Below are 22472 nucleotides of genomic sequence, written 5' to 3'. Positions count from 1 at the left end.
AAATAATTGCAAATGAATAATAAAAATTTAGAATTAATAATCATCGTTTTTAAATTTTTTATGTTTTTTTTTTATTTTATTTTATTATTTTCTGTTTCTGTATGAAGCCTTGTCAATCATTCACCATTTATTGATCCGTTGCTTTATATTATTTATCTATGGTTTATATTACACTTATTTATGTATAATTGAATTCCATCTATATTAAATAATCATTAATGAAGGTTTTATAATCACAAGTCATATCACTTTTTCATAGTTATAAAAAATTATTCAAAATTGATAATATTCATTTCATAATATGCTGCTACAAATCATTAATATTGTTAAATATTTAATACACAGACATATACGTTGTTTCAGACTGTCTTTAAATAAACCATCCCTTTGCGTTCTAAACCCAACGTCCATGTTTTTTTTTCCCCACTATATCTTATTTCCAGAATAGCACAAATAGTTCAACCTGGCCTTTGTGAAAGCAAAACCTATTTATAACTTTTAAGTCTTTGAAGTAAGTTTTTATTAAAAGGTTTTCCCCTGTTTCGAGTAAAAAGCGGAGAAATTTTTTTTTTCGTTTTAATACATACTTTTAGACTTTTTCTCTAAAAATAAACTGATCATAACATTCCATCAAACCGGCCTATGTTATATATTTATGTAATAATTGTATCGGACATGAAAACTGTCCAGTTTTGCCAAAACAACATTATTTCCTTCTCTATATAATTCTGCTCTGGCACTTTCAATATATAATGAACAATGATCATCTTTGAAATCAACATGACAACGTTTTAAATAAAGACCTTCTGAAATTCTTGGAAAACAGCGAAACAAATCACAAACAATGTCACAATTCTTAAATTTGCCAATGAACACTTTTCAGAAACAAAACATTTAATGAGTAATTTCAGCATACCAGGAGTAATAGGCTCCTTTTTCTGTTTAGGCCTCGAAATCTTTCGTATACAGCCTTCTAAACATAATTTAAGCCATCTATCTTGACAAGGATTTTCTTTAAAATATGCAGTTTCATGCGCCCAATTTATAGCATAGAAGATTTGATTTAACTTAGATTTCCGCATGAGTATGTTTTTATATCTGAATAAGCGAAACTCAATAAGGCGCGATTGTGACAGGCAAAGCATGCAAAGAAGATAACTTGCATTTATCGCACTAATTACAATTTTTTTTCAAAAGCATACATATAATTTTTCACTGTACTATGTTCTCTGCTACCCAAGATAGTGTGTTTTACTTCTGAAACAACGGACATCGGAAGACCAGAACTGTTGCATGTGTCTGTTATGTCTTTCTATCTACATGAATCAAACAAGCCTGCAAATTGGCAAAATATACAAAGGTAAAAACAAGAGAAGATAATAAACGTGTGTTAAATTGATACCTATTTTTACAGTTATCTCCCCTGATTTACAATCAAAGTGTATAACAAGCACTTTACTAGTAAAATGTTCCGTACCAAAAATTAAATTTTTATTCTTTCCTTTTCCTAAATGCGCTGTGTGGGCTTAAATAAAAGAATATCTGTAATAAAATGCTTTTGCATTGAAGTTTGTCCAAAAATCATAGGATAAAACGGACTAGGCGGCCAATAAGGTGCGACAAGAGTACCCTGACTTTGACACCACTCAACGAGATGATTTATTGCCTTTGCAACTGGAAGTACGAACCAGTTATTTTCAGATGACCAGTCTTGCATGAATGTATCAACATTTTCAGAAGTAGGAGTCCAATAAAGGGAGTTAAATATTGGCAACCAAGTATTGTAGCCATTAGCAAACCTGTCCACAGTATGAGGCCCATACATGGAATTTACTAAATCAAAGAACTCGTCGGACACACTATAATCAACTACATCTACCATTTTACTGTATTCATCAGCAAGTTTATTTAAATCTCTTTTGATCCATTGAATGTTCAAAGAAATACTAAATTTTACACACAGTGAATGAATATCTAAGGCAACAACCAGCAAATTTTCCATAACACTGCCCTTATTTACAATATGAACACAGTTGATACCATAAAATATGTTTGCCAGACAATTTCCAGGAACAAATACGTTAAGAGTATTTAATCTCTAACCAAAACTCTCTGAAGCTAGTAGCTGCCACTAGCTTATCAGTATTCCGACCAAAATGTATGCTAATAGCCCTGTCCTTCAACTACATAAGCTCCCCAGACAGTGTTTGGCAGGTCAGAATTTATACAAGCGTTACAAGTCAAGAACTGACCTACAAAAAGTTTGAGCTTAAGAGAACCTGCAAATTCCGATTCCTTAGAAATTTAAACATGAATTAACACTCTTGGAAGACTTTGACGGATGATTGATATTTTTGGTTGTTCTCAATTTTTATACTTGTATTCAATTTACATACAAAGTTTATTAATACTTTTGTCTGTTTTTAATTTATAATTAATTGAGCCATTCCCATTTACTGGAGCCATTCTTTCGAAACTCTATTCGTTCCGGTGCCAAATTGGCGCTAATTTTCTTCATTGCAGACGAGGACGCATACAGATTTTTTTATAAATTTTTCTTCCATACTTATATACTCTTAGTGTCTAGAGAAGCGTCTATCTATCGGGAAACTGATTAAGAAAGAACGTCGTACGACCAAGTATCCCTGAACAGCTGAACGTAACCTCGTCCTACCACGTCTCCGTGACCGAAACGACGTCCTTCTGCGGATCGGGAAATTCTGTTTGTTCGAAACGAACTAGCAAAACGATTATCATAAGAATAAGCATTTCTATCGGCCTTCTTTTTAGCTCGCTCTTTAGCACGACGAATTCTTTTATCATCATCTGAGTCAGACGCTTTTCTTCTAGTAACCCCGTACTTTATTTATTTGGGAAAACCCCTCCCAAAATTTTGAACCGGGCCGCAATACGTATCAATTTATTTCTACGATTAAAGTATGCTTAGCTTAGCAAAAAGTCCTTTAGTTGTAAAAACGATTTCTTGTAAGAAACTGCCCCCTGTCCCCAAAATTTTTCCAAGTAAATCTAAAAAAAAGTTTTTATTGAAACTCGAAAATGTTTCCCCGTTTTTGATAAAAAACTGATTTTAAAAAGAAAAATTTAAAAAATCCTTTTTTTCCTTCTTTTTTCGCTTTAAGAAACAGTCCACTCGCATCACTTTTTAAATTCATGTTTTAAGCGAACTAAAAATTTTTCATCAAAATACAAACCCTTTTAAATTCGGATTTTGGAAAAATATTGAAAAAAATTTCAGTTGGGGGCCAAAATTTTCCCGCGACATAGTATTCTAAATAACTATGACTTCAAAGAATGTGTGAAAAGCTGTCAAATACTGGACACTCGAGTGAGAAACAATAGTTAAACACCGAATGTATGCCTACACACGGATAGAAAACACGTGAGACCGTGCCATGTAATAAGATATGCATGAAACAAAATATGTTGTAGACTTATCAAAGCATAAACTAAACTATGAACTGGAATAAAGTAACAATGGGAAACGTGAATGATTTTATATATACCCATAATAGATCCTGTCAGAGTGCAACCCGTTTAACACACACATTTAAAAGCTTTATAAATACAGAGACAGAAAGATAAACTATATGTGGAAATATTTATTTTTGTGTACAAGTTTTATAAGTGTTCAGACCAAGATATTTCCAAATAGCTTAATTTCTTTTAAATTCATATCAGATTATGTTTTGCTTGACCCTATGCGTACATGCAGTGCAACTTTACCAGCAAAATCTCTTTTTTGTACACAAAAATAAAGATTTCCACTTATAGTTTATCTTTCTGTCTCTGACACACCAAACTGTGTTCGATTCTTCCAAAAAATGCGTGGATAATAGTCTTTGTATATAGTATTCCTAAAAAGCCAAATGGTATCCGGGTAAGGTGCGCTTATTCATGTTTTCTGTATTAGGAATTGTCGCAGCGACACTTACCTTGAATGGAATTGTTTATACATTGTGCGAAAGCTATGTCCAGTGTGAATCTTTCATGGTCATTTAGAAATGTAAAGAAATATATGATTGATTGCTGCAACTACACGTTGTATGTAAATTTTTACGTTTATATCTGTAGTAAATCATGACTAATAAGCCTTGGTCTCCATTTTCTTTCATTTTAAATACTTTGTTTGTTTCATATTGACAAAACAGGTGAGTTTGTATAAACAATATTGTAATGTTTTCTTTACTTTCATATTTATAAAGTTCATAAACTTGTGTAATTTTACAAGGTCGAATCGAAGGTGCCAAAACGCTTGCAAACATCAGCTTGATTATGCCATTTATTTAAAGAATATTTCTTTTCTGGTTCTGCCTATGGATATGTTGTGCAATAAAATAAAATTATTTGAGTTTGATAATGAGTTTAAGTTTTAACCATAAATAGTTCTTGCAAAAACAAGATTTATTATAGTTGTTAATCCATCTTTTTTCTATTAAAAAACAACAAACAAAACAATGTGTCACAAATTTGCAGGCACTCGTATACATGCTATATATTTTATAGCCACTCAGGACACCGGCAACTTCATACAATCTAAGTCGTGCCCCTTAATCTCTTCTACCGATGCCTAGTGCCGCACATACCAAGGGGAAGAGAGAGTTATTGTTTTTGAATACAGGCACTTCAATTTATATGTGTAGGTGTGCACGGCAACAATCTAGGGTTATTTGTAAAACCAAATGCTTAATGATCTTCCCTAGTAGCATTAGTACCCGAGCATCATTTCGGATTTATAAAATACGGAAAAAAGTTTATTTAAAAAAAATAAAATAGTTTTTTTTAAATATAGGCGAGAGTGTGCGCGTGCCTTCGTGTGTGTGTGATAGAATATCATGTCTGATTGTTCTTGCAAGTTATCCCCCCACCCTTCAGAAATAGTGATAAACAGAATCCCTAAAGAAATCCCAACACGGCAAATAAAACAGAAAAACCCATCTATTTTTAGTTCAAAATATATGTAGATTTATTGATGCATAGAAGCAAATGCGTTATCATAGTAACCGCATACGACTGATATCATAACAAGAGCTGGAGCGTGTCATTCATCTCACATTATTGCTTTTGTACTCTCCTGTCGCATCTGTTACGTGTTCAACTTTGTTCGGAGAGACGATAGTATATTGAACTAGTATATTATCAATATATGCAAATTTGTGGAATATTAAAATTGTGTTATCTTTCTAAAGGCAAATTAAATAAGCTTGATTGAAAACAATCTACAAACAGTGCAATGCTACCAGATTTGCAGTCAGTCATAAACGACATTGACGAATGCGGACCTTTTTCTTTAAGAAAACAGAATTCGCCAGGTTCTTCAAAACAAGTGTTCAATGGGAAATTTTAAGATGCAACGCGGATGGCAAGGAAGACCCAAACCCATTAAACAGGAAACAACGAAGTTTTGCCTTCGCGCTGTTTTAAGAAAATAAAGGTTAATGGAAACACCCGGGGAAAGGGCAAAGTTGGAAATTGCCACCAACCAAAATCATTTTGATGGGGTACGGTCGTTTTCGAAAGGATTTGAAGGTTATGTCGGAAAATGCAAAAACAAAAAGGCTGGCCCTGGATAAAAAATGAACCTGGTGCACCAAAAGCCTACAATCAAGACTTGTTTAGTATTTTAAATTTATTAGCCGAAAACCTTGAAGATTTTAAAGATTTAGAAAGGAAGCGTAATGGGCCCATAAAAAAAAATGGGAAAAAAAAATATTTTAAAAAAGGGAAATTTTGCTATACTGGGAGTAGAAATTCAAATGCTGATTGGTTCAGAGACACCCGACATGCCCTTATTAATGAATAAAGTGCAAATGTACTGCTGCCTAGCTACATTTCGTGAACTGTTTTTGCTTGCTCGTTTCACCATTGAATCCTCATATGGTATTAGTCCTCAATCTGTGGTAAATGTTCTCGAAGGACAGCGAGATGATGACCAAAAATTGCTAAGATTTCTTTATAAACCAAATCGAAACACACTTCACATATTTTTAAAATATGACCCAAATGAATGGCCTATCGTTGCCGAATTCATTCAGCGAAGAAGGCTTGGGACCGATTTGAATCGATTTAACAGAATCTATCAGATACGCTCAGTTACTAATCCGGAAAAATTGCTATCGTTCCACAACCTGGGACTTTTTACATGCATGCGAAGTCAAGCTGGGACAGAGGGAGACCATACCTTATTCCAAATCAGAGTAACACAGAACAGTGTTGTAACGATTCATCCCCTTTCACGTCTAGATTTCTTTGTTTACGATCGAGATTGGATTAGAATGGCTTCGAATCCGGCAGAACAGTCCCGAGAATGGCAAGTTGTGGAAATTGAACCAGAAACACCAGACCATAACCCTTGCATTGTATTCAGATTGGGCTCAAAAGGAAATCGCTGTATATACGAAGATTGGACTGGACGTGTGTATGTCTGGAAACATGCAAAAGACAACACAAAATGTATCTGGCGCCTGATAGATCGAACAGACGAGAATGACCAAATGGAAAATGCTACCACAGATCTCTACAGGCGAAGTTCTGCTGTATAAGCTTTCGTTCTATGTATTTTGCAGTAGTTTATTCAGTTTCATTTTCGATATAGAGTTGCTATAAGATTTTGTTATTTCGTGATAAGATTGATTGTAAATGCCCATATTCGCAAATTAAGTTGCCTTCAATTCAATATGCATGTATATTGATTAAACGAATGAATACTTTAGTTTTATGAAATCGGTACTAACTACTTGCTAAAATGTTATTATTTATCTATTCTATTATATTTACTTTTTGTACTTGCCTTCATTTGTAATTATATAAATGTGGACAGTTTCTTCGTGGACTTGTAAATCTGGTTTATTCAACGTAAATATGCTGTGGGCTTACTTATGAAATTACTTAATATCTTGGTTTTCTTCTTTCTGTTTGGTGAACAATACGTTTATAAAAAAGACTATTGATTATGAAATTGCCGTGAATTTTCACATACATGTACTTTTTAATCACTTGCCCATTCGGTAATTTATTTGCAATCGCGCTTAAAAACAGTATATATATAGCACTTTGTACATGTTTTTAAATTACGGCGTAGGCGTTTTCAGAGTCGACCAAAGGAGCTACTACAATGTAATTCGTAAATCATTGGATCGCAAAGTTTATTTTCAAGATTTTAAGTTAATTGAGAATCAAACCAAACACGTAGGTTTTACAGCATTGGAAAGGTAACCTACCGCTTTATTTTTCACCTAAGTAAATCGGAATTGTAATGTCAATATCACATCTGAGATATTTTTGTTCCGTGGGCTGGAAAACAATATAATGATGATTAAATATGCATTTATTTGGAACCACAATTTAATGTAGATTCTATTTCTGGCGATTCTGGAAAATCCAGAACTCGTTTCTAAAATTAGATTTTCTTGGAAAACCCTCTGCTTTATCATTAAAGGCATCGAATGCAACATTGTCACATATTATTTATTTATATCAGTTCCTCGTGCATTATAATAGAAGATACATTTTTATTACGGTTAATCTGACAATTGAAATAAAAAGTCCAAACATAGGAGAACGCCGACGACAAATTTTCTTTTGAGCGCGTGTTCGTCGTCTGACAGTCCACAATTAAAGCGGCATCTCCTTTGAAATTGTCCGTCAAGAGAGTAGTATACCACGACGAAAGCTCCTTTCGACCCTCTTTCAAAATCATTCAGGGGATACTGCGGCAAAGTGAAACACGTACTCTCTGAAACTACGTCGCTCAAGACGCAATATACTTTAATATTGCGGATAAAATATTATTCCACGTGAGACACATGTAATTGATGTCGTATATTGAATTGACTTACAAGTCTGTGGTTCCAATTTAAGTTGCGATTATTTCATTTAAAATTATGGCATTCACATTATGAAAAAGAAATTCAATTAACAAACGATCAATGAATTATTGGTTGCAATTTAAAAATAATAAAGAAAAAACTTATTTCGTTTTTTCTACTAAACTTAATTTGAGAATTATATTTAGTAATGTATAGTATAGTATGATGTTAACATTTATAAACTGAGATAGTTTCGTTTATTTTATATGATAATTTTTAACATAAAAAGATAAAGTTAATTCACAATTTTTTTTATTTAATATAATGTATAGATCTCGCATTACATGTATGCATTTTTCTCACATATATTGAATGTAGTTTTGCCTAAACAAGGTTCAAAAATTTATCTTTAAACGACATTTTGAACAAATCTTTAAATAATTTCATATTAAATTCAATATTCATTCCTCTAAATATCTTTCAACTAAATCTTGTGAATACGCATGCCAAATCATATCAATCACGCGTCATTAAATCTTTATAATTTTATTCAAATTTCCATAATTTAATCATCAGTGGTGCGCTAAATATCGGTACTGTACATGTATTTAACACTTGTGTAAAATATCCTGTCAATCACTAAATTGTTGTTGTTGTTGTTGTTGTACTAAATAAACAATAGCTGCATTTAATTTTTAACCGAGTTTGTGATTGGGAAATGAATTGTTATACGTTACTTTGCTTATAGTGAACTTCGTTTGCCCATTTTATTACCTTTTTTTCCAAAATATTTATATTAAATTCAAAAAAGTCCGACTCATGAAAGTATGTTTTTTATACATTGTATGCCTCTGTTGACACTGTCACACTGTAAATGTTGTCTTATATTAATTTATAATAGTGCTACTATGAAAATGGGATATTGCCAATGTGTATGCAAATACAGTATAATGTAGGAAATTCAATTTAATATATTTTTAATACATAAACATGTATCTTCATTGAAATAATGGCAGACAGACATATATTTACAATCAGGTTCTACAGTACATACACATAAGAACAACATGATTTATTCACTTTGTATTTAAAGAACCAATAAACCGCAGATTTTCTGATGTTAGAAGTTCGATATATAGAAACTAACAAGTGCACATGAAACAAAAAATTACAATATTTGTTTACAAAAACGACAAATATATATGTTATTCATAAATTTAAACAGAAATGAAACGTATCAAATATATATATTGTAATAACTGTTATTTATGATAAAATGTTTACATAATTATATACATATTTCTGTTTAAATTTTATGTGTGTGTGAGCGTGCGTGCGTGCGTGTGTGTGTGCGTGTGCGTGTGTGTGTGAAAAAACGGCATTCTGATATTGAATCTAGTGTGTACAAAAGCAGCTTGCACACATATATAGAATCTGTCTCCGATATATAGTTGTGCATAGTTGTTGCACTAATAAATTGAATCAATCAAAGATATAAATATATGTACAAAAACGGGTTGCACTCTTTGGATTTAAATATCCCTTGGGTATATAAATGTGTACAAAAACGGGTTACACTCTTATATAGACTCTATCTGGGTATAAAGGTGTCTACAAAAACGAGTTGCACTCTTTAAATTAAGTTATATATGTATGTGAAAAAACAGGTTACTTTTATATACAGTGTATTGAAACTAATTAACTGGTTTTCTGGTTTTCTTCATTCTTTCTCTAAGCTGTATGTATTTCTGTGTGTTTCTTGCTTCTGTTTCTTCTCCTGCCAATTCAAACATAGCATCTTTTTATAGTTTTGATTTTCTTAAAAACATCAATTCAAAGGGCGAGAGTCCTGTAGATTCATGAGCTGTACACTTGTAAGCGAAGACCAATGGATCTATAGATGTATTTTTCCAGTCTGGTTTCTGCGAGTTCTCCAGTGTCCCCAGCATGCAAAGCAATGTCCGGTTTAAGCGATCCAAACCCGAATTCCTTTGTGGTTTGTAATATGTTGTGTGTGATTTCTTAATGTTTATAAGTTGGCATAATTCTTTAATTAATTCACTTTCAAAATAAGCTCCCTGATCTGAGTGTAGACGAGTTGGAATACCATATTTAAGAATGAAGTTGGTAAATAAACGAAAAGACCAAAAAACATGAACTGGTTAAACTTATGCATGTGCAAAAACGAGTTGCACTCTAGAATTGTATATAGATTTGTATAACTTGAATCTCTTTAGGGTATAAAGGTGGGCGCAGAACGGGTTGCGTTCTTTGAACGCCGCCTTTCCTTGTGGATCTTGTTTATTATATTTTACACTTAGATATTGACTTTAATTAAAGTATTTATGTTTTGTACAGCATTAGCTTGCCTTCTAAAATTAAATCTATATAAGGTGTTTATGCGTGTGCAAAAACGGGTTGCACACTTACATTATATCAATTAAGTCTATATAGTATTGATCAAAAACAGGTTGCACTCTTACATTTGATCTAATTAAGGTTTTATGTATGTACACAAATGGGTTGTATTCTTAAATTCAATATATGTAGAGTACTTATGCGTTTACACTCTAAAATTATATGTGTCAAGTGTATATAAATGTGTACAAAAAACTGATTGCACTCTTAATTTGAATCTCTTAAGGGTATAAAGGTGTGTGAAGAAACGGGTTGCACTCATATAGTGAATCTGTTTAGGCTACATATGTGTGTGCAAAAACAGGTTACACTCTAATTTTTTTTTTCGATTTATAGCTGTGTACAAAAACGGGTTGAATCATACATGCAAGTTGCACAGATTGAAATAATGAGCTGTAACTCAAAAGCATTTACTTTTGTAATAGTCTGGAAATAAAGATCTGTACAAATGATTCCACTGAAAAGGAAACTGCAAAAATAATGCTATTACATGTATATAAGTAACATGAAAATAACATACAGTTCGTTAAATTAACGAATTAACTTTAAGATTAATTGTACATAATATATAGTTTTATGATTCAAATGAATGATGCACACAAGTTTTTTTATTTCATAACATGCATATGCACGTTAAACTTGACAAATATTAATAGTAGTGTATATGACAGTATGTGTGTTTGAAAATGCACACTGGTTGGTCAATATGTCATAGTTTCCATTAATAACTCTATAGTTCGTATATTCATTATTGTATATGATATAAAGCTGGACAGCGCAGTTGACAGAGTGTTTATTAAGCAGACAGACGAAAGGTTTGTCATGTAAATTATAGTTAGTAAGACATAAAACTTGTAAAAATTACAAACGGTCTCTGTTTAATAACCACTTTACGATATATTGAATGTATATCTTACCACCAAAACTTACATGTCAGTAAGTATTGTCGATCTTTACGTTAAAAGGATATGAAGTATGCGAACAGTTCGAGCAATCTGCTATTTCAACCTTGAAATGACCCCTTACTTGTGTCAAGTAAAGCATTGTTTCTGTGCATATTAAATTCCATTTGTCAATACTGAAGAATAATTGCCACACATCTTTTACTTGTTTGATCATATTCTGACAAAAATAGTAACAGTGAAAATGTAACGATTTCACAACATAGACAAATTGCAGATGTTGCAGACTCGGTAAAATATAGACTGCTTATGAACGGCAAATGTTAATGTAAATTGTCCTCAATAATGGAAAGCATCTCCTTGTTTAACTCCTGGTTCTACTCATGACTATGATTCGAGTTAAGTCCAGAAATGGTATGCAGATGTGTTCAGTTCATATTGATACGGTGGTAAACATGGCCTCGTAAATTTGAATGTTATTTCAAAGCCTTGAAAAACTATTCAAAGAATGTAGGTTCTCTTAGCGACTAAGTGCTCTCATAACATAAAAGTGAAATTTGGGGAATTGGTTTTGAACCACCAAAATAGAATATGTTGGTTAATAAGTCTGTAAAATGGAAGATTTAATAATAACATTTAACAATGAAATATATCAGATCCAGACAATTGATCTACTCTATTGTAAGATAACAGCCACTTTTTTCGTACAATGTAATGATATATTTGACCAAGCAGAAATCACCGGGCTCTACACTGTCTCCCATTAAACTAATGAAATGATAAAAGTAGTTGAAGAAAGTACGATATGGACCATCCTTTCGTTCAGATTTATGCCAACGCAGACCATACACGTGCTATAACAGGAGTCCACATTCATGTAAGTGTATATTAAATAAATACAATCTAGTCAACGCAGGACAGAAAGACCTTTAAAAGCAAACTTTCCTGTGATTAAATATTATACTGTTTAAGCCTTTAGATGCTTGAGTTTTTTAATTTGATATTTTTACATATTTAAACAAAGTACAACATTTCTACTGAATAAAATATTAGTTTCCTTCGATAAATGTAGACTCAATTCAAATTTATATCGTTTATACGGTTTCTTCTTACAAAAAGAATAATAAAAGTCAACGCCTAATTAATATGAAACCTGTAGCATGCAGAAACTTCTTGAATTGTTATGTCTTATCGGAATATCAATAAGCATTTCATATAAAGAAATTGGCATTTATTATTGTCTTCCTTTACATTTAATTAATCCCGGCATAACCACTTACTATCTGAAGCTCTGAAGAACTGATAGCTAAAAGAAGGTCTTCATATTTAGTAAGATGACCAAGAAGATTTATATTCTCAGACATTTGTAGAATCTTCTAGGGATCTATCAAACAGGTATGTCAAACACATATTACGAAGAAATGTCTTATCTGGCGAGATTGTCTAGCAGAGTTTAGAGACAAGATGTGCGCCTAAAATACGCTGGCGTGCACAGTAGTGGGAATTAAATTATTATATTAGAAAATGTTAGAAATCAACTTTTGAAAAGAAACAAGACTCTATTGCAACATTTTCTTCTGATATAGAGCAAGTATACATTGTTATGCAGCAACGAAAAAGAAAACGGTTGTACATTGCGATTACTCAATAACGAAAAGTCATTGTGTTGCAACAAAACTAACTGTCCTCATTACAAAGAAATGGTAATAGCAAACGATCGATCAGCTCATATATTGGGGAAAAAAATGAATATGAAAAAGACGGTTTTTTATCTTGCCAAAACTGTTTAAGCCTTTAGATGCTTGAGTTTTTTAATTTGATACTTTTACATATTTAAACAAATTATTTTATCTTCTTCAAATGATTCTGGAAGTTTGAATTCAGTTTTCCAACGAACTTCCAATAGACATTCGTCAGTCAGACTCTGTAGACATTTTCAAAAGTAAACTGAAAACATGGTACTTCAGAGACTATTTCTCTTTTTTCTAGTTTGGATATTCATATAGTTCTGTTGTTTTTTTTCTGATAGAAAAGTGATCTGATAAAGTACAAATGTGATAACGACTTACATTTTTTTCATACAGCTTCTATATATTGTACTTATTTTAAACTTGCGTGTGTGCGTGCGTGTGTGTGTCTATATTGGTTGGATCAGCCCAGTTTGCATACTCTTGCGGTGAAGACTAATGTAGACACAAAGCATAGGAGACTTGCGTGTGTTTTGGTCCTTGAGGGAGGAGTTCTTTGTACGTTAGCTTTCTAAATGTTATTTTTATTGTTTGATTTGATTTCACAATTATTTTTTATTTTTTGTAGTAAGATTTTATCATTTTATCCATTTAAACGTTTTATATGTACCATTGTACAACGCCATTGAAAATTGTTATTGAAATAGGCGTTTAATCAAATAAAATGGTTCATGTTTCATGTTTGTTAATGAACAATCGTGTATATTATTACACATATTATCATATACCAGCTAAGTAGTGCAATAATCGGTAACTTGTCATTGTGCTCTAGTTTAACATTACGTGGTTAACAAAACACTTTAAACAATTTAAGACCCGTATTCTTTTTTAGCGTATGTGTTATCGATTTCTGCACAGTTGAACAATTTCAAGGACATGTGAATTTTTCTTCTCTTTCGTGTGGGATAGGTAGTCAAGCGTTTTATGTTTGTCATATATTGGAATCCCAACATGATATTATATCTAGTGCTTTTCCGAAAATGAATATATGACCTTGACCTGGGTAAATGAAAATCAGCTGATTTTTGTTTACAAAAGTAAAACTTTGCAACGTTAACAGACATTATTTGTCAACGTTACTTCATGAGTGAGTGTTGGAAAAACGAAGTTAGATTTGTGAAAGATGATACAAATTTTGTTGGAATTAAATGAATATTGGTAAATATGTACATATAAAAGTTAATTTAAGTGTGCATACATGTATTTTTATTTTTTAGCTAATTTAAAGAGGGGCGTCAGTGGCCGAGTGAATAAGGTAGTTGACTTCAAACCACTTTCCCCTCACCGCTGTGGGTTCGAATCCAGCTTACGGAACGTCGGGGTTCTATTCAGGTGTCCGTTTGTGCCTGAAATAATGCAGGGAAGGGCTGGAACGTCGCGATATGACCTACACTGTGTCGATGGGACGTAAAACCCAATCAAACAAACTAATTTAAAGAGAGTTACGCAAATAGGTTTTATAGTACTGTTAGACCTGTTTACTGTCGCAAAACGTCAAAATAAAAACGACAAAGCGAATCCAGAACTAATTTATTATAAACAATACGTTTTTGCACTAAAATCGCTATGTCGCCTTTACGTTTCAGAATCATCAATTATGACTCAAGAATGGGACAAAAGGTTTCAGTGGGGTCAGTTGTAAATTTTGAAGGGAAAAATACACTCTCAAAATCAGGTCAATACAGATTTCAAACACGTTATAACTACATACACTGTCCTACGAATTCTGACTACATAGTTGCCAACAATATATGTGAAGCTAACTCCAGTCATTTGTACACTAGCAGAGATGACGGCTCGCATCCAATGCTAAACTCAAGGACTATAGACAGGGGAAAAGAAGAATATTATTACCAACACTCGTATTGTTTAAATTTCATTTAACTCTTATTTTGACACCATATTTGATTTTGTAAATTGTTATTAAAACATATCAGTGTGTCTACATCAGTCGTGTTTATAGTGTTTAACATACTAAATTGGCTTAATTGAATTCATCAAATAGTAACACGATATAATTTACGAATATGGCTGACAAATATCCAATACAAGAATCGTTAACTGAAAGTACTCAGGATCCTGACATCAATGAAAGTTCAAATGGCAGTCAATTAGAAACAGAGCCTTGTGGGCAGAGTATTGCGTTCAACTGTTCTCTGACGGTAGAAATGATTGAAACACCGAGCATGGTAATTAAATTATAAGTCAAAAGCTTTTTGTCCAATTGTAGTGTTTGATTTTATGTCGTTTTTAAATAAGAAAATTTGTAGTTTAAGGCATTTTTATATTGGCATATGTTTTCAAGGAAATAAAGATAGTGTGTTGCATTTTCACTTTACACTTTTTAAGGCATTCTGAATAGTTCCAAGCTTGTAATGCTAGAACTTTTAAAAAATTTGATTAATTTATATAATATTATTATGTCTAACATACATTACCTACCAATAGTAAACAAAATGCGGGTTGTGTTTTGACTTTAACATGAAAAGCATTCACTCACAGGAAAAGTTCCAATCTTTCAATGCTAGCAATTTATACAATTAGTTTCATTTCTTGATTAATCTAGTATACAATGCTTTTCAATACGGAAATAATAACACACAGGTTTAAGAATGACATTTTAATATTATTTTATGACAATTCATGCTGCCATTTTGTTACAGGATGACAGACCAAGTCGTACTGAAAGCTGTCGTAAGTTATAAACAAAACCTGGTTTGTCAAACTTAAATAACTTTGTTTGTCTTGTTACGATGTATTGATTATATCAATATATAAGGTATACTAGGACATAACCGCCTTGAATGTAAATTCAGATCTGTATGGTGAGTGAGATTGAAATCGTAGGCATTATTTGCATAACAACACATAATTATGTGATATGTGCCTCGCCGGTTACAACAAGATAAAAATTATACTGATACTGATGTTTTTATCAGATAGGAAATCATTTGTTTTGCAATCTGAAGCGACATTTTAAAGTCATACATGTAATAAGTATGATTGTATTCTCTTTTTAATTGAATCCTTACTCTACTGTTTATCATGTTTTTTAAATGTGAGCCTTTCATATAAATTGTTTGCGATTGTTTAATCCAAGATGTCAAGAAAGCGCATGGTTGGGTCTCATGAATAAGATAGATTGGAAGATAAAATGCATTGTATATTACAGAGTCACGTTCACCGAGGTATGTGCCAAAGTACTCTAGAATTCAATCCGAAGCAACAAGACTTTCGACTTATAAAAGATGGCCAAAACAAATAAAGCAGAGTCCGCAGCAATTGACAAGGGCTGGACTTTTCTTCACTGGTGTGTATTGAATTTAGCATTTGTGATTTATCATATGATTTCGCCTATTTTAGAGCAATGACATTTTTATGAGTTTTGATATTGATACTGAATAATTTACTATTCCCCACAACAGTCCCTTTTTGTCTTTCGTTATCTTAGATATGTTCGTTTTTTTCTCTACGAGGTTATGATGACTGTGTATGTTGCTACGTCTGTGGAGGACACATACGTCAATGGGCACTTGAAGATGATCCTTGGATAGAGCATTGCCGGCTGTTTCCCTTGTGTCCGTTTACCTGGGAGCATAAAGGAGAGCAATTTATAAACCAGGCACTTTCTGGGTCAGATTTTGAAAATGAGGTGATTTTGTTCATGTATCTCTATTTTATCAAGTTTCATTGTATTTCATTTCAAATTACTTATTTATGATAATAAAGATTTTTATATGTGTTATCATTAGATATGTGAAATGAGTACAAATGTAGACGACTTATTTGATGTTTTTTTACTGATAAAGATATTCCATTGCCCTGATGATACAAATGATCGAACCCGTTCAGGAATGGAACAACATTTACAGAGAGCTGTTCTTGAAGAAAACAGAAACAGGCTTTTACAAATGGGATATACAGATTCTTACTTCATGAAAGCTATTATACACTTAAGAAACTTAGGTATGTTGCCATAGAGGGTAATATAATTTATGATTATTATACCGATATTTGTTGCTTTTTATCAATGTCTTTTGTTGAAATCAGATGATATACACATGAATTTAACTGCAATTTCATTCAATAATTTGAGCTCTTGGCCTATGGTTGGGATGTACGCCCCTCGTTCCAGGGATCATTACTATAACCAAAAAAAATGTCACGGCCGTGTATTGTCATGTGTTACTAGTAATGGTTAGTACCAAGAAGCGGATTAGAAAGTTTCAAGAAATTCACATTAGAACTTAAATTACTTTAAATAATTTTATTACAAAAGATGAATTCATTTCTATGTAATTGATATTAGATTTTTACCTGTATTCTATAACAGAAATGCTCTTTTATAAAATACTGCATATTGTTTTGATTTTCAGGTATCACGGAGCCATCAGTTTATGATATTGTAAATTTAGTGGCTGTTGTAAAAGATGGATTCATTGAGAATATGACGGACGATGAAGAAGAAGATGATGATGATTATGGTAAACTCTTAATTATTTTTATTATAGAAACAAATATGAATATAGAAGTTGTTTGTAAACAATTGTAAATTCATTTCAAAAGCTAGTTTTTATTATTTATTTGGAGTTATTTTATTACTTATCACATTCTTTGAAACGCAGTAAATACCTTACATTTTTGAATGACTGTACAGCATAATAACGAGGTTTGAATTTATATAGTTTGTTCAATATTTTTAGAACAATCGTTTCAAGAAAACCGGCGTCTTAAAAGCATGCTGTTCTGTATGGTTTGTATGAGACGGATTGTTGGTATTCTTTTCCTTCCATGTGCTCATAACAAAACTTGTGCTGATTGTGGAAAAGATTTGTTACAGTGTCCAGCTTGCGGTTACCAGATTCAAGAGAAAATAGAGACGTCACTTCAATGATGAACATGTTATCAATTACTGTTAAGGCAGACACAAATAAAACTTATTTTATTACATCATTTTTTGTCGTTTATTTTAGCATTCAATTCTACGAAAATGCATTCCATACCTCATTATTGGTTTAAGTACGCTTGCGTGCTTTATCAAAATGTGTTTTTCGAATCATCCTAATTTCTATCACAACTAACATGTCATTAAGTTTGCAAATTTATTAAGAAATCACAGTTGTGTTTTGATATTAGATATTCGACATGCAGCTTTAGATTACTGTTGCAATGAATAAAATTTTATTTCAGACAATGTCAGTTTTAAAAGCATGAAATTATAATTATTTAGTTAAGTCGTTAGAGAAAAATTGCCGTGTAAAAATACCGGACGGAGTAAAAAAAAATTATTTAGTTGTGATAATCTGACTGTAAGCACTACTTTTTCGTGCCATAACAAAACCCGTATTGATTGTGTACAATGTACAAACACTATCATTCATAACGTCTTTACGCCGTGTATGTTAATGACATTAAAGGAGACTAAACACGTATAATGATGATATGAATCATATCTTATCACTTATAATAATAGAAGAAAAATTCTCATAAAGTATTAATTTGTAATCTTTGGTAAAATAGACTTCATTAAACGCTAAAGGTTGTGATGTTATATATTTCATATAATTCTACAGCAGCTGTATTGTCGTCATGTATTGTTTAATTGTTTATTACACGTACATGTATACACGGTTAAGGTAGTGTCGCCAATTAAATAATATCGTTATCTAAGTTTCATTTACGTCTTCAGCTGCGAACTGATACAGATATTAAATTCTTCATAAGTATATATGACTTTCCGAGTTACTTTTTTATTTAAACGAAATAAATCTTATTCACTCACCAATATGTCTTGCGACATTTGTTAATTTCCTTTATTTTTTCTAGATGTGCGATTCAATCGTAAACATTCATATTATAATCATTTGATGTACTTGGAAAATAAAACATCTGAAGCTGGTATTCTACATTACTTGTAGCCTTCAACCCCGTTGACATTTAAAAGCTCTAACTAATACGGGATCATTTACACAAGTCCATTTAGCATAACCGGGAAGAAAAACAATATTGTAAATATGAGTTGCTAAGCTTTTATCATATGGCTAAAGCTTTTATCATATGGCCTACAACCGCCTTCGTGGTCGAGGGGTTAGAGTCGATGACTTCTAATCCAGTTACCTCTTTGGCAGGGGTTCGATCCCCGGGAGATGCTTTGGTAGTTAAGCGCGAAGGAATGTAGTCTAGTACTGGTGTAACTCTCAAGGAACGATGGTTAGGAAACTACCCGCCTATATGACTGAAATACTGTTGGGAAAAGGCGTAAATGAAACAAACAAACAAATAATCATATGGCCTATTTCAAACAGACCGTGACATACTATAACAAGGAAGTTATGAACGAAATTGGTAAGTGTATCAATAATATTTGTTAACACATACTCTAGATATGTTTTCATTTAATGTACTATGATTAATGCACACGAATTCCCGTGAGTAACTATGCAAAAATTTAATGCAAGAGAAAAGCACTTGCAAAATAAAATTTAAATGTTTTGTTTTTTCTAATTTGAATACCGGATTTTCAATTTTCCAGCAGGTACCACGTGACCATTAACCAATCAAATTAAACGTGGCTTAAGCGTGCTAAATTCAAATGTTGAAGAATTTTTACAAACAAGGTTTAACATGTTTTCAAGGTATTTATTCTTTTCGTTTTTTGTTACAATTCTTGTTTTATAAACACTAAACTGAGTCATGAGTTTCTTTATTTATCTACATCCTAACCATTATAATATATCGACTTCTATGGAAGGTTTTAAAGATGTTTAAAATTTGCCTGTAATAATTTGCTTAAATCTTACATGTATGAGTTCATGATAAGAATTTCAAAGCATGATTTCAATACAGACATATCAAGTTTATTGAATTTATATATATTATATTTATATTAATATCATCATTATTTCATAAAACCTTTCTTGATTTTGATGAACTTACAGAAGTCAAAAATAATTGGATTTAGTGCTTTTACTTTGAAATGGTAAAAGATGTCCTTCAATTTATTTCTTAAGTTGATATATCAACTTCTTATTATGATTTTTTTTTATCTAATATTACATTAACGTTAAACTTGTGTAAAATATGCACTACAAATCAGCTGTTTTGTGGAACATTGGAATAACCGTTACAGCATTTTTTTCATGTAGCCTTTCAATAATATCACACCCGTTTGGTTTGTTTTCTCTGAAGAGTACAGCCACACACCGTTTATCAATTTGATCGTATTTTTATAAAGAGGTAAAATTAGAAAACAAACGTTAAACATCATTGAAATATTGTAAATGTTGCAGATTCGTTAAGATAAAGACTGTTCATGATGACACGGCCTTCAGCTCTTAACGAATCGTCCGCTTTAAAAATTTACAGCGCGGACCAGTAGAGTAGATGTATCAAGGGATTTACTAATTGTTTATGTATTTTATTGACGGCAATTTTCATTTTCCATTTGATTCTTTTAATTTGACAATTATGTGAAACGATTTATTTCAAGATAACATATTAACCTTTAGAAAATCTGAAGGCCGCTTTTATCCGGGATGTTTTCTGTGATCCCTAGCACTGCATCAAATCGAAGTCGTAATTTTGTCCCAGATAAAGATAAATTTAAATAAAAAAACATGTGCAGATGTATTCAGCCATACAAAGATAAACACTGCTTAAGTAATGTGTCTTTGTTTTCTATAGAGAATGGTCTCTAGAAGTGTGTTTTTGGCGCTCGCGAAACTAAAAAGATAATTTTGGAAATAGATAATGAATTAAAATGATAAAAACATCGTCTAATTTTCCAACTAATAATAACTTATCATAAGCAAAATAGAATCATAACAAAATCTGTCCATTAAACATTTGCGTGTCAACTTATTTAGTATAAATTACATAGACATATTATCTATAGTTAGTATTCGAATTCAAAGCTTATTTTACATCTAATCAATTGATCGAGTCTTTTTTTTTAAATCATATAACATTATTAATAATTGTCCTTTAAGTTTGTTGAATGTGACTTTGAAAAGTTGACTGAATGTCAGAAAATTTGAACACCACGATTTAAGTGTCTTAAATAGGAAGTGCGAGGACAAAACAGTTTATAGTATTTACTTTTTGACAATTTTTAGATTTGCAATTAGTTCTGTTATCTTTACTTATCTTAGATGGATATTGATAAAATGGTACTCTTTTCAATAAGACTCGCATAGAGAGTGGAATTTATTTTAAAATGATTGATTGTGCTTGCAATCCATTTGTTTTTGTAAGTTTTCAAATAATGCAGTTTCTACACATTAAATATCAGATGCATAGTTGAAAATAAGTTAACAATAATATGGAATACAGACTCCACATTAGTTATGTTTGATATTGCTGTTATACTTAATGTGTGAAAATAACCATTATGTATGCCGTGTTATATCATGAGAATCTTCACAACAAAGATCTGTAAGTGAAAATAATAAAAACTCATATATATGCATTTTAAGTATATTTTTCAGGAATTGTCAATTGCAGTCTTTGTAAGATAATATTTAAAAAAAAGAAATACCATATTTGCTCGCATTTTGAATTTACTTATAAAATATCATCTACAGTTTAAGTTTCTGATATATCAAAGGAGCACGCCTCAAGATGCATCCAATTATAGTGAATGTTTTAAAACAGTCATAATTGGTAATTGTTCCATTATATCTGCAAATAATCTCCTAATTAACGCTTCTCATTAGATCTGACCTTCAGTCAGGTTGTAGCCTATATTACCTAATGTTCACAGAAATTATTATAATTATAGTCAGTCAAAATGTAATTATAATAAAGCATACACGTCAATGATTTGTAAATGTATCTGTAAGCTATACATTTTGTTATGAATTAAATCAATATGTTTTTTTATAAAATCATAAGATAATCTTCAACCGGAACAATAACTCCATACTACCTTAACATTTGTCAAACATTTATGTAAATCCATGTTCAGATCAGCCGGTAATGTAAATAATAATGTTGATTTTGTAGGTCACCAGGATGTGTTTACAATAATGTTAAAAATAGAAACAGTTAATAATAATGGTTTCCCATTTTCTGTGTTTGTAAACATTAGCTCTAAATTCTGTCGATTTATAGTTTGTGTGAACGGATGAAGGGAGTCTTTTTTAAATTAAACTAAATCAATTTGTGATTATTAAAAGGGAAATATATGCAGATTACTTGGTGAAATATTAATAATGTATAAAGGAATACATACTGAAACTAAATCAGGTCATTTATTTGTGTGTAAGCTGTGTACAAAGATATTGAATCGTCTGCCCTATTTAAGTAAGTAGAACGTAGATTCGTTTTATATATAAATTCACTCTTAAATCGTTAAATTGTCTATGCATCAATGCTAGTTAATCAATTTTAGTAAAAGCATAACTTTTTTCGATACTTTTGCTTCAAATGCATTTCATCAATAGCCAAGTGAGTTAAACTATTTACTTTAGTGCGTAAAATATTTATAAACATGTTTACCATAGTGTTGAATTCAGAAGTTCAAAAAAACATTGATAAAGTTCTTTTGTGGCATTTGTTTACAGCAATTTACAAACAGT

The 22472-nt window shown here is 31.6% G+C and overlaps 1 protein-coding gene across 1 annotated transcript; it reads left to right on the top strand.

Annotated features, from left to right (window-relative positions):
• Positions 1 to 13893: 13893 nt before the first annotated feature.
• LOC132746813 (putative inhibitor of apoptosis) lies at positions 13894 to 17844 on the top strand. Its single transcript, XM_060736066.1, has 8 exons — positions 13894 to 14052; positions 14481 to 15083; positions 15558 to 15588; positions 16067 to 16204; positions 16371 to 16546; positions 16704 to 16860; positions 17271 to 17378; positions 17598 to 17844. Exons 2-8 carry the CDS (start codon positions 14922 to 14924, stop codon positions 17786 to 17788), a joined length of 963 nt encoding a protein of 320 aa, XP_060592049.1. The 5' UTR covers positions 13894 to 14052; positions 14481 to 14921; the 3' UTR covers positions 17789 to 17844.
• Positions 17845 to 22472: the final 4628 nt, after the last annotated feature.

The sequence above is a fragment of the Ruditapes philippinarum genome, unplaced genomic scaffold, assembly GCF_026571515.1.
Source record: "Ruditapes philippinarum isolate M1 unplaced genomic scaffold, ASM2657151v2 ctg1392_1_1_1_1, whole genome shotgun sequence".
Classification (NCBI taxonomy): domain Eukaryota; kingdom Metazoa; phylum Mollusca; class Bivalvia; order Venerida; family Veneridae; genus Ruditapes; species Ruditapes philippinarum.
The sequence above is the reverse complement of the archived record's forward strand: the minus strand, read 5'-3'. Positions and strand labels throughout refer to the sequence as shown.